We start from the raw sequence: 12467 nt of genomic DNA on the forward strand, positions 1-12467 counted from the left end.
CCCCATCCCTGTTTAGATTAAAATCCTGGGCATAAGGCAGGGTCAGGGCACATGTTTTTAGTCAGCAGATAATTATTTTATTTGTACCACCATAGGAAGGTACCACATGGACTTTTGTTCTAATGCCACATGCACAAAATGTTTTGGGCCACCCCTAATTTGTTATGCGCACATGACATTGTCAAGAATTATCAATACCTTGGCACAGTCATTAACCAAAACGGAGACAATAGTCAAGCAATTAGAAGAAGGCTAGGACTGGGGAGGGCAGCTATGAGAGAACTAGAAAAGGTCCTCAAATGCAAAGATGTATCACTGAACACTAAAGTCAGGATCATTCAGACCATGGTATTCCCGATCTCTATGTACGGATGCGAAAGTTGGACAGTGAAAAAAGCAGGTAAGAGAAAAATCAACTCATTTGAATTGTGGTGTTGGAGGAGAGCTTTGTGGATATCATGGACTGTGAAAAAGACCAATAATTGGGTGTTAGAACAAATTAAACCAGAACTATCACTAGAAGCTAAAATGATGAAACTGAAGTTATCATACTTTGGACACATCATGAGAAGACATGATTCACTAGAAAAGACAATAATGCTGGGCAAAACAGAAGGAAGTAGAAAAAGAGGAAGGGCAAACAAGAGATGGACTGATTCCATAAAGGAAGCCACAGACCTGAACTTACAAGATCTGAACAGGGTGGTTTATAGCAGATGCTATTGGAGGTTGCTGATTCATAGGGTCGGCATAAGTTGAAATCGACTTGAAGGCATATAACAACATGATATATTTTTAGGCGCACCCATAAAATGTTTTGAATGGCCTACACCTCAGAAACATAAGGAAACAACAAAGCAGCCTGTAATATTTGGGAAATTAGATGTGTGTGTATGTGTGCTTCATCCCAAATGTGCATTTTTATTAAACATCACTTTCTACTGGATGGGCATAGTGGGGTAGCATTTGCATCCTGCCAAATGTGCATTTTGATGAACTGAGGATTTCAAACATTCCTGTCCTGTTGGGCTGGACACCAGACTTCCTCATCTTTGCTCCGAATGAAGTGGCTTGTTTCCTATAACACAGTTGCCCTCTTGTTTCCTGGCAGAATCAAACAAGCAAACAAAAAACCCTTTGCCTCTCCAACAACCACATGTCTGCTCCCTTGTGTTCCTGGACAGAAGAAAGGTGGGATATAAATGTAAGGAAATAAATAAAACAAATAAAGCTTTTAAACATCGATCTTAATAACCTGGGTCCAACATCTGTGCTAGGGCTTCTGTAGCATGGCTGTTTTCCATGCGAGGACTCAACCTGGAAATAGGAATAGACAGAAGTGCTCCTGAGCAGGTGCAGAGGGCATCCTCCGGTTCACACACATCAGGAATCAAAAGGGAGAGCTCCTAAAGGAGACGGCCCAAGGTTCCAAAGAGACTTGAGCTACAGACAGCTTCTTTCCTCCATCACCACCACCACCACCACTTCTTCTCCCCATATATTGCTTGTCCCATATCGAGAGTCGGGGTCGTGAGTGGCCAGGTCTTCTTTTCCCCTCAGCGCCCGAGCCCTCCCTCCGTCCGTCCCTCCTTCTCCCAGGCTTCCCCCTTCCCCTCGCCAGCAGCCCTTTTCCCTCCTCGCTCCCTCCCCAGCCAGGCGGCTCCCTTTCTCCCCCCGTCAGCCTCAGCCGCCCCCTCCCCAACTCCCCGCTCCCCGCGCGAATCCCCCAAAGCCGGGGCTGCTGCAGTGCCCCCTCCGGGGCTGGGGGCGGCGCTGGGCCCGGCGGTCTCGGGGCCGGATGGAGCCTCTTGGCCGGGGCCGGAGCAGCACCTCCTCGGCGAGGCTGGGCTGGCTGGCGGGTGGGTAGGGAGGCCGGGCCGGGGGAGCCGGAGCCCTTTGTGTGTGCGAGAGCAGCGGGGATGGTGCCTGCCGCCTCCCGGGTAAGGGGCCATCCTCCCCTCCCCTGGAAGGAAAGCAGCCCCTTCCCTGTCCGCAAAGGTCTGAGGCTTCATCCCTCCCGGCGCAAGGGATTCCCTCCCCTCCCAGTCCCGCCTTCCCCCCATTTCTCGTAATTCCTTCCAGCCCCATTCTCTCCCCCCTCCTCCACCCCAGTCCCATCAGGCCGGGGGCGCTCGCTCTCCCCCTTTCATGTTTCGGGGAAGCCCACGCACCACTTTCCTTAGCCCCCCGAGATCTGCTTCCTCCCGCCCTTTGTACCCCACTTCTGTATAGAGAAGCCCATTCATTCCGCTGTCCCTTCTCTCCGCTTCCTACAGGACTTGATCCCGTTTCTACACCCCCCCCCCCCGCAATCCCACATCATCTTGTCAGCGACGTCTCCAACATCCCATAATTGCCTGCACTTTTAGACTCCCTCCTTTCCTCACCCGATTTTCTTTGGAGTCGAAACTCCCCCTCCCCCACACCATTTCTTTTGGCCACTCTACTTCTCCCTGTCACCCCACTGTTTACTTTGGATCGCACTGGCCCATCCTAATCCCATTTTGCCCTCATGCCAGATGAGAGTCTCCCTCTACCAATATCCCCATTCATATCCAATGGTGACATTATTTCTACATCTCTTTGCCTTACAAAAAAAAACAACCATGTTCAAGACCCTGATAATTTTTTTTGTTTCTCTAACCTATGTGCCATCATCCCATTTGTGCTTGCATCTGCATCCCTGCCTGCTTGCCTTAGGAACCGTAGGAAAGCACACCAGGGAGTTTTAACATGAGCTCTGTACTTCACATATTTATTTCATTGTGTTGGTCAGTTGGGTTAAATGTTAAAACCTGCCTAGAGGCTCATAAACAAAGAGATAGCAGGTTGCATTCGAAGAAAATGTGCAGAGGGGATTTTAGAATTCTAGCCTTTTGGCCAGCTACCAACTAAGTTTTCAGATTTTCACCCCATTTTGTTAAAAGGGATAGGTAGAACTTACTTTCACAGAGAATGTGTATCTGTAAAGGGGTGGTTTTCTGCAAGTGTGATAAGAAGCTGAAAGGAAAAATAAAAGTATATGGCAGTAATCGTTGTAAAGAACCTGGAATGGTATGAATTGGCAATCCCAGTTTTCTCCATCAGGAGAATTAACTCTTTATCTCTAATGTAGTGATAGCTGATGAGCTGGTTCCAGAATTGTGAAAAATGGTCTGAAAGCGTGTAATAATATTACAGTATGCAGAGTGTTTAAAACATGGGAGGATGCTTCTTGCTGGCTTTCTGATTTGTAGTGTGTTCTCACATTACTTACTGGACTGCCTTCAAGTCGATTCCGACTTATGGCGACCCTATGAATAGGATTTTCATGAGGCTGAGAGGCAGCGACTGGCCCAAGGTCACCCAGTGAGCTTCATGGCTATGTGGGGATTCGAACCCTGGTCTCCCAGGTTGTAGTCCAACACCTTAACCACTACGCCACACTGGCTCTCGCTTCCCACATACACCGATTAATTTTTTTCCTGAGAGAGCATTTCCTCCAAAGCAGCTATTTTTGTTGTTATGTAAATAATAAATGTTTGTGTTTGCCTATTTGCTAAAATCATCTTTACTCTCCATTTGATGAAGGTCCAAGGTGGCTTACAACATAATAATATTTCAGCTTTATCATATTTCAGGTTTCATTAAACAAAACAGTAAGAACCAAAACTGTAACTTTTCATTTTCTTCTTTCTAGAGTCCATTGCTCAGTGAGGTTCAGAGGCTGGAAGAACATGCAGGTGTAAAAAAGAAGTGAGCAGGAGAAGGAGGTTTTCTGCGCTGCCAAGATGGGCATGAGGATCAAGCTTCACAGCACTGACCACCCCAACAACCTGCTGAAGGAACTTAACAAATGCAGGTTGTCAGAGACCATGTGCGATGTTACCATTGTGGTTGGTAGTCGTACTTTCCCTGCACACAGGGCAGTGCTGGCATGTGCAGCAGGCTATTTCCAGAACCTTTTCCTCAATACAGGTCTGGATGTTGCCCGCACATATGTGGTGGATTTCATTACTCCAGCCAACTTTGAAAAGATCCTGAACTTTGTCTATACCTCAGAGCTCTTTACAGACCTGATCAATGTGGGGGTCATTTACGAGGTTGCTGAAAAATTGGGCATGGATGATTTGCTGAAGGCCTGCCATTCCACATTCCCAGACTTGGAAAACTCAGCCAACACTAAACAGCCTTCTGTCTCAGGTGAAAGCCGGGCAAGCGGTGCTTTGGCTGAGCCGAACCATTCTCTGAGTGAAATCCGAAACAGTGGGGAGCACCTGGGAACAGAGCGGAGTTGCAATATGCTTGGTGAAGCCGCAGGTGGCTACAAAGAAGATCCTGCAAACGAAGCTAGCCATAACGTAATGCATCCGCAGACTCCCAAAATGGAAGAGCAGGAATCGCCAGCACAGTTTACTGCTGCGATGAGTATTATGACACAGGCTGGTCTCAGCAACGTCAGCATGGCTGTTCAAACCACTGTGAACTCTTGCCAGCCTTATAAGCTCCAGAGCAATGGGGACTACAGTAAAAGCAATTTTTTTGCCTCTGATGCTTCACTGGATATAACAACAGGCAGCAACTCTTGCCCTAGCAATAGTGATCATTCCAAAGACCAGGGCTTTGGGCAGATGGATGAGCTACAGCTAGAAGATCTGGGGGAAGAGGATCTACATTTTGAAGATCCCAGTGAGGAGCTAGGTGCTGCAGAGGAAGTGATTGAGCTGAGTGATGACAGTGAAGAAGAGCTATCCTTCGAGAATGACAGCCGGGATAACAAAGCTATGCCCTGTCAAGTATGCAAAAAGGTTTTGGAGCCCAACATACAGCTGATCCGCCAACATGCTAGGGACCATGTGGACCTCCTGACTGGCAACTGCAAGGTCTGTGAGACCCATTTCCAAGACAGGAACTCCAGAGTCACCCACGTCCTGTCTCACATTGGGATATTCCTCTTCTCTTGTGATATGTGTGAGACTAAGTTTTTCACCCAATGGCAGCTCAGTCTCCACCGCCGAGAAGGGGTGTTTGACAGTAACATTATCATCCATCCCAGTGACCCACTCATAGGGAAAGTCAGCTTGTTCAGTGGGGATTTAGCATGTGCTGCCTGTGGAAAACCCCTTGCCAAGGATTTTCACATGGTTCGGGGCCACATCTTGGACCATGTGAACTTGAAAAGCCAAACATGCGGGGTGTGTGACCAGCGGCATCTCAATCCCTGCAGCTTAATGTGGCACACACTTTCCCATTTGGGCATTTCTGTTTTTTCTTGCTCCATTTGTGCCAACAGTTTTGTGGACAGGCACCTCCTGGAGAAACACATGGCAGTCCACCAAAGCATGGAGGAAGCCCTCTTTCGGTGTCACTACTGTGGCCAGGCTTTTAAGCTGGAAGCTGCTTACCGCTACCATGTGAGCCAGCACAAGTGTAGCTCTAGCTTGGACCTGGTCCGGCCCAGTTTTGGTGACCGGCTCCACCAGCAAGCTCTGCAGAAGAGGAAGCTGACGGAGGAGTTCCTCAGTGAGGATGTGGCTCTTCAGAGCCAACCTGGGAACAGTAAGTATAGCTGCAAGGTGTGCGGAAAGAGGTTTGCCCACACAAGCGAATTCAATTACCACCGGCGGATCCACACAGGGGAGAAGCCTTATCAGTGCAAAGTGTGCCACAAGTTCTTCCGTGGGCGTTCCACCATCAAGTGCCACCTGAAGACACACTCTGGGGCCCTCATGTACCGGTGCACAGTTTGTGGCCACTACAGCTCCACTCTTAACCTTATGAGCAAGCATATAGGTGTGCACAAAGGCAGCCTTCCGCCTGACTTCACCATTGAGCAAACTTTCATGTACATCATCCATTCCAAAGATACGGAGAAAAACACAGACAGCTGATGCAGCAGTACTGGGGAAGTAAGCACTACCTACGGGTAGCAGTGAAACTTGCTTCTGTTTTTTAAAAAAAATAACCTAACATTTAATGGTCAAGCATCATCAGCATTGTACGTTATTTCCCTTTGCCTTGTTAGAGGGTTTCTTAAATCATTGTCCTGTGAAAACAACAGCACGTTCGATGTGTTATTGTTCTCGAGAAACCTGTCGCGTTTACCTCCCGCTGAGTCCAATGCTTGTTATTTCAAATCTAGGAAACAGGATGTTCCCCCCTCCGATGGATAGGTTCCCCCTCATGTGTCTAGACACCCCCCCACATCTCTAATTTGAGATCACTGAAAGATTTATGCTGCTAATATATATTAATGCTACACATCAGGATAGCAGGGGAGAAAGTGGGAGGTAAAAGGAATTGTTTCTGTGCTGCTATTGGGAGGATGTAAGTTTTATAAAAACTTACAATGCAGTTCTCAGCATGCTTACTCAGAAGTAAGTCCAACTTTGGGACTTGTTCTCTGCCGAATAAGTCTGCTTTGGATTCTTAGCCTTAGTATCTTGTCAGATAAATTTGTGTTTTCCTTCGATCAGGATTGCCTTTTTCTTTTACCAGCTCTTGCTCCTGTGCCTTTAACAACCATGTGATTGCAAACATTAGTGGGTGAAAATGCTGGTTGCTATGCCATGAAAACCTTCACCTGCTGATTGCTGTAGATAACATCTACCAGAAAAAGGCACAAGAGCAGGCTGGGCTGTTTGTTTTTGTCAGTTGGTAGCCCTATCTTGCAGCGCTAACTAACCCTAACTTGCACCCAGCCTCCGTTTGCCTTTTCGCCCTTCCCCCTGGAACTATGAGTCGGTTTCATAAAGTTCCACTCTGGAGCAGGGGATCAAAACAAAAGTGGAGCATACAGATGGAATGGGTGCTGGTGGCGGTGGGTGGAATGGAGGAGAATTGAGCCAAATGCAAACATTTAAGATTGATTTGTTTTGGAGGGGTTGCCTTGACAAAGAACTCTTATTTTTGGTGCAGGGCATAAACATATTTGGCTATTTTTGAAATGATGTTTAATTTCCAGCATCCTCTTTCAAAAAAGAAATGTTCTTATGGCATCAAAGAACAATTTTGGGGCTCCTTCCTTTCCTTTGGCAATATTATCTCAGTGCTGGTTTCTTGAACAATGAGATGAGTATTCAAAGACTCATGTTCTTTAAAGTGTCTGACATAGCACTGTGGATAGTGGTAGAAGCCCTCCTTTTAGGCTGCAGTTCTATACCTACCTGGGAGAAAATAACATTGAACTCGATGGGGTTTACTCCTAAGTAGTCATGTATAGTGTTGCACAGTTAGGTATATTTGAAAAGGTATTGATGCTTTAAGGAAATGTCTCTAGAAGGAGGAATGAAAGGTTTAGGGCAGATTATCTTCTCTTTTTTGAGGGTGTGTGTTTTGCATAATAAATATACAGTTCTTACTCCTTTGTTTGGAGGAATTCACATGTCTTCACAAAGTAGCACTTTTGTTGCAGGGATATCCCATTTTCTGGCACACAAACTACAGTATTTTGTTGCAGGGAAACTGCAGTCACTCCCCCCCCCTTTCTATCACATCAGTTGTGACTGTGTCATGTACAATGTGTTGTGTGAGTGTCACAGATGCCTATGGGGTGAAGACAGATGTAACTTTTGTAGAGCGATGGGGCCAGTTTGAATGTGCCTTTACCACTCACTAGAAATAGACCTTTTCTCCAGGATTACGCTCTGACCAAAAAACCCCCAAAACCTAAATCCAAACAAGCTTAACCCAAACTCCCAGTTCTGCAGATTTGCAGCAAAAGCTGGCTGTGGATGGCACCAATTTGCTAATAACCATTACATTACCAAGATGCATGTACTCCAATCCTCACAGCAGTTCACAGATTTTATAATGCTCTCGTTTTTTTAAGGTGAAGGATGAACACAAAAATGAATAGACATTCAAGCAATGCTTAATAAAAAGGTAGGCAGCCCACGTGAAGCATGGGGAGAGGAGCAAGCCTAGTGGTTAATCCACTAAGACTTGATAGTCAAGTTGTCAAATGCAAATTGTTACACTAGTACTAGTACAACTTGCAGTGATGGGTTATTCTTACAACTACATGTCTTTCTTCACCCTTGGATATTTTTTCATTTTCATTTTATTAAATTTATATACCGCCCATAGCCGAAGCTCCCTGGGCGGTTCACAACAATCAATATCAAAATACAATGAAACATATATGTAAAACAGTTTTTTAAAAGCTTAAAATTCAAATTTAAAACATAAACATTTTTACACATACTAAAATGCCTGGGAAAAGAGGAAAGTTTTGACCTGGCGCCGAAAAGATAGTAATGTCGGCGCCAGGCGTACCTCGTCAGGAAGACTATTCCATAATTCGGGGGCCACTACTGAGAAGGCCCTCTTTCTTGTCGCCACCCTCCGAGCCTCCCTCTGAATAGGCACCCGGAGGAGGGTCGTCGATGCTGAGCGTAGTGTACGGGTAGGTTCATATCGGGAGAGGCGTTCCATCAGATATCATGGTCCCGCACCGTGTAAGGCTTTATAGGTCAAAACCAGCACCATGAACCGGGCCCGGAAACATATAGGCAGCCAATGCAAGCGGGCCAGAATCGGTGTTATATGGTCGGACCGCCTGGTCCCCGTTATCAATCTGGCCGCTGCATTTTGCACGAGCTGCAGTTTCCGAACCGTCTTTAAAGGCAGCCCCACGTAGAGCGTGTTGCAGTAATTAATTTAGAGGTTACCAGAGCATGGACAACTGAAGCGAGGTCGTCCCTATCCAGATAGGGGTGAAGTTGGGCCACCAAACGAAGTTGGTAAAAGGCACTTCGTGCCACCGAGGCTACTTGATCCTCAAGTGACAGTGAAGGTTCTAAAAGAACTCCCAAACTACGAACCTGCTCCTTCAGGGGGAGTGTAACCCCGTCCAGAACAGGATAGTGCCTATGGCATCACAAACAGCAACATAAATCCCCCCTATCCCCATTGCAGAGCAATTATATAAACTTTTAAAATGTTTTATTATCATTCATCTTTGTAAAGCCTTCTTTAGAGGTTGAATGCTCCCATGCCAGAATGCTCATTTAGCCCTTTATCAAGAAGTACTTGATAAAGTACTTGGGCTCCTACTGGAAGAAAGGGCACCAGCAATGGACTCCTTTTTTGTTTTTAAGTTCTTTGAGGGTTACGCACCTTCCCCCTCCAGCCTGGAACATATGTAACTCTTTTTTATGTTTAAACCCAATGAAGGTATGCCCACTCTTTTATTATAGGAGGGCAAGAGCATGCTGCTGGGACTGGATTTGTGCTAACATAAGGATATGGTAGCAGAAAGTGCAGGGTTGTTTTTGCCTAAAAAGGCTCTGAGTGGTTGTCCCCTGTGGCAATGAAAAATCAGTGTGTGCTTGTGTGACCATAAAAACTTTGCTGTCCCTCAGGGTGAGGTTGGAGCCTCCTTCCTTTGTTCCTTCTTGCAACCCTTACTGGTGATTTCTGAAGGGATGCAACAGAACAGAGGGGTGACATGGCACAGATCTTGACTCAGTTTGAATTACACTTGTGGCTTCATCCTATGGGCCGGGCTTCATGCTGCAAACGAGATTCTTCCTAAGTGCAGTGCTGTGTGAAATCCAGACGAGAGAGGCGGATGTTAATATATGTAGCAGCTGGCTTCAGATCTGCCCCTAGGTATAATGCAAACTACCTCATAAGGAGGAAGTTCTGGAGTCTTAAAAGCCACTGTTGTGTTCAAATAGGCTCACAGGCTTCTGTATATGAAAACACTGTTAAAGGAAAACAGAAATCCATGTAATGCTGCTCTAGCCCTTACCTGTGGGGGGGAGGGGAGAATGAAAAACTCTACAGCCCCAAGCATCTCAGCTCTGATGCTAGTTGCAGTAGGACAGCTTTGGACAGGTTGCTTTGCCTCTCTGCTTACAGTACCTACCTCTAAGGGTGTCGTGAAGATTGAGTGTTTTGATTTGTGTCAAGGAAAAAAAGCACTTATGCATATCTTCTTGTTTTCTTACTCAAGAAAACTAAAGTTGCCGTCTTACATAGCCCCAGTGGCGCGGCGGGTATTCGGACATATCTCTTGGTCCCTTTCCCTCTTGTGGCCTCTCAATGGCAGACACCAGACAAGGAATTGCCTCGACAATATAGCAGACAAGACTATCCCCAGGTATAATTTATGCTGGCAGAGTTCTCTAGAAGGACCTAAGAGGTGTCATGGAAATTCACCACCACCACTACTACTACTACTACTACTACTGTGATTAAATTCATGTCAGGGCTGGGGTACCCAAATGTAGTGCTGGAGGGCTTGAGCAGGAAGCTGGAACCTATGGAAGCTGTACATCCTGCTATTTCAAGGCAGAAGATCAGACTCAGTATTTATACAAGCCCTGGCCAGTCAAGAAGCGTCATACTACCTATCAACTGGAGGGGTTGATGTTATATACCATTAATCCTCTTCTGTGCTTGAAGAGTGCATTTGATGGCTGAGCCTGCACAGTAGCTCATCAGACTAGGGTCCAGCCTTGGACTCTGAAGCTCTTGGTTCAAGCTCTGGAGTCCCAAGTAAGCATGGGTGTATCTCCAGGTGCTGAACAGAACAATATTTCCCTAGTTAGAAGGCCTTCATTGGAAATGGTGAAGAAGGAACCATATTTGATTTTACCCGGTACGGAATGCTTCCTCATCCTTGAGTTCTGGAGCTGTTTTTCTCTCATTCTCTAGTGCCAAACTGTCTCCAATGCAAAACTGTCCAGCTTCAGACACTTTAGTTCAAGCCTTCTCTCATAACAAAGAATGTGAATACCTGGCTTTGGTAGTTCGGGTGCTGGTAGCCAAAAAACTGGGACCCATGGTTTGATTCCGTAACTGCCTCGAGTGTAGCTTTGGTCAAGTAACTTCACCTGTTTGCCTCAACCTTACCCGTGCACCCACTCACCCTAAATTTCTAAGAATGGGAGTGAGTGGGAGGAATATTTAAAAATACTTACCTCACAAAGGAAAAGTTGTGAGGTATAGTAAATGTCTGTAAAGTAATTTGGAGCCCTTAGGTGTATAGAAAGACAAAGTATTGTAATTAAATAGCTTTGCTCTGTTTGCTGCCATTTGTGAAGCATCTCTCCCTACCATTGCCACCACAGTAAGGGAGGGTTCGGGCATGGAACAGTTACTCTAATCTAACACAGAACACTTTGAAAGTAATAAAAATGTTTTTGGAGACTTGCTTTATTCTTATTATTTGTAAACTCAAAACCATGCCCTCTCCCTCATGTTCCTCCAAAGATCCAGATGTCTTGAAATAAAGCAGAAAACAAAACAGAGCAGAGCATTGTGATTGCTGTCTAACCTTTTGGTTAAGTTAATTGTAGGTACTGACCTCCTGGTTATTTAAGTGTTTAATATCTATTTGCTGTAAAGTTTGTATATTTTGTAAAACTTTTCTTCAAAGAAAAAAAACGTAGATGTCTAAAATCGTACATCGGATTCTTTTATACTCCATCATTTGGCACAAAAGTGTGGTTTTTATTTAGACTAATAAAATGAAAAACTGAATGAGTTTTGTGCATTGTTTTTTTCTGATCCTGCACAGACTGTGGTAGATGCTGACTGTCTGGAAAACATTTCAGACCAGCTTATGTTAGCAAAAGAAACAGCCTTCATGCCAAGCATTGGGAAAGAAAGCAGGCATTAGAGGGTTCCACGTTAGAGTATTTGCAGCGCCTGGGGTGAAATGGTAGCAAAGACTCTTCCACTGAATCTTCTTTCTATGCCAGAGGACTCTGGGGAGAGCTGTAGCCTTATCTGACTTTGCTCTGGGCTTTGCGGGAAGCAATATCTTTTGGCGCTTCTTATTTCTGTAAAAGCCCAGCACAAAGAGAGAGTCAACCACCCAAGTCCTTTGTATGTGCCAGAAGACTTGGCAAGAAGTGAGTCAGTGGTGGTCACAATAATGGCTATTAAGCCAAGCAAGAGATACGGACTTCTACCTGCTCTGTTTTTGCCAGCATTAGAACTATTTGGGTTTTATTTTATTTGTTTGTTTCAGGAACCAACATACCTTGTTCTGAAAATCAAATGTTCATAGATAAAATATACACACAAACGTCAATCCAGTGCTTTTTTAACATCCTGCCTTCTTGGTCTTAAGTTTCCTTCCCTCAACTCTATCTAAGGATTTTTTAAAAAAACAATTCCAGACATTTATATATATCCTTGGGCTTTGGATATATGTGGGGTTTTTTTTAAGTTATTGTTCTTGTCAGCTTTAACCTATTCAAGTTCTGAGATTAAACTTGACCTGGATCTATGTCCCATCAGAAATCTTGTTTTAATAGAGGCCAAAGTGGTACTAGATAGGAAATGCTGAGAACAGTTTGCTCAGCACTCTCCCTCATGTTTGGCCTTGACCTCCAGGAACATGATTGTTACTATAATCAGTTCACCCTCAGAGCTTAGGGTGAGGGTCTCAAAATCACACAGTCCCACTCATGCCACATTTCTATGGAAGATTCCATGGTAGAAATGCCAAGACCTATTCACATTATTAT

General features: G+C 45.2%; 1 protein-coding gene across 1 annotated transcript; it reads left to right on the forward strand.

The window, feature by feature from the left end:
- The first annotated feature begins 1858 nt into the window (after window positions 1-1858).
- Window positions 1859-11433, forward strand: ZBTB39 (zinc finger and BTB domain containing 39). The gene is made up of 2 exons (XM_061614893.1): window positions 1859-1940; window positions 3680-11433. Exon 2 carries the CDS (start codon window positions 3771-3773, stop codon window positions 5868-5870), a length of 2100 nt encoding a protein of 699 aa, XP_061470877.1. The 5' UTR covers window positions 1859-1940; window positions 3680-3770; the 3' UTR covers window positions 5871-11433.
- The last annotated feature ends 1034 nt before the right edge of the window (window positions 11434-12467 follow it).

Source organism: Rhineura floridana, chromosome 3 (genome assembly GCF_030035675.1).
Source record: "Rhineura floridana isolate rRhiFlo1 chromosome 3, rRhiFlo1.hap2, whole genome shotgun sequence".
NCBI lineage: Eukaryota > Metazoa > Chordata > Lepidosauria > Squamata > Rhineuridae > Rhineura > Rhineura floridana.

Bases quoted from the DNA above. Each gene is read 5' to 3' on its own strand.
- ZBTB39 (XM_061614893.1), top strand. From the start codon at position 3,771: ATGGGCATGAGGATCAAGCTTCACAGCACTGACCACCCCAACAACCTG.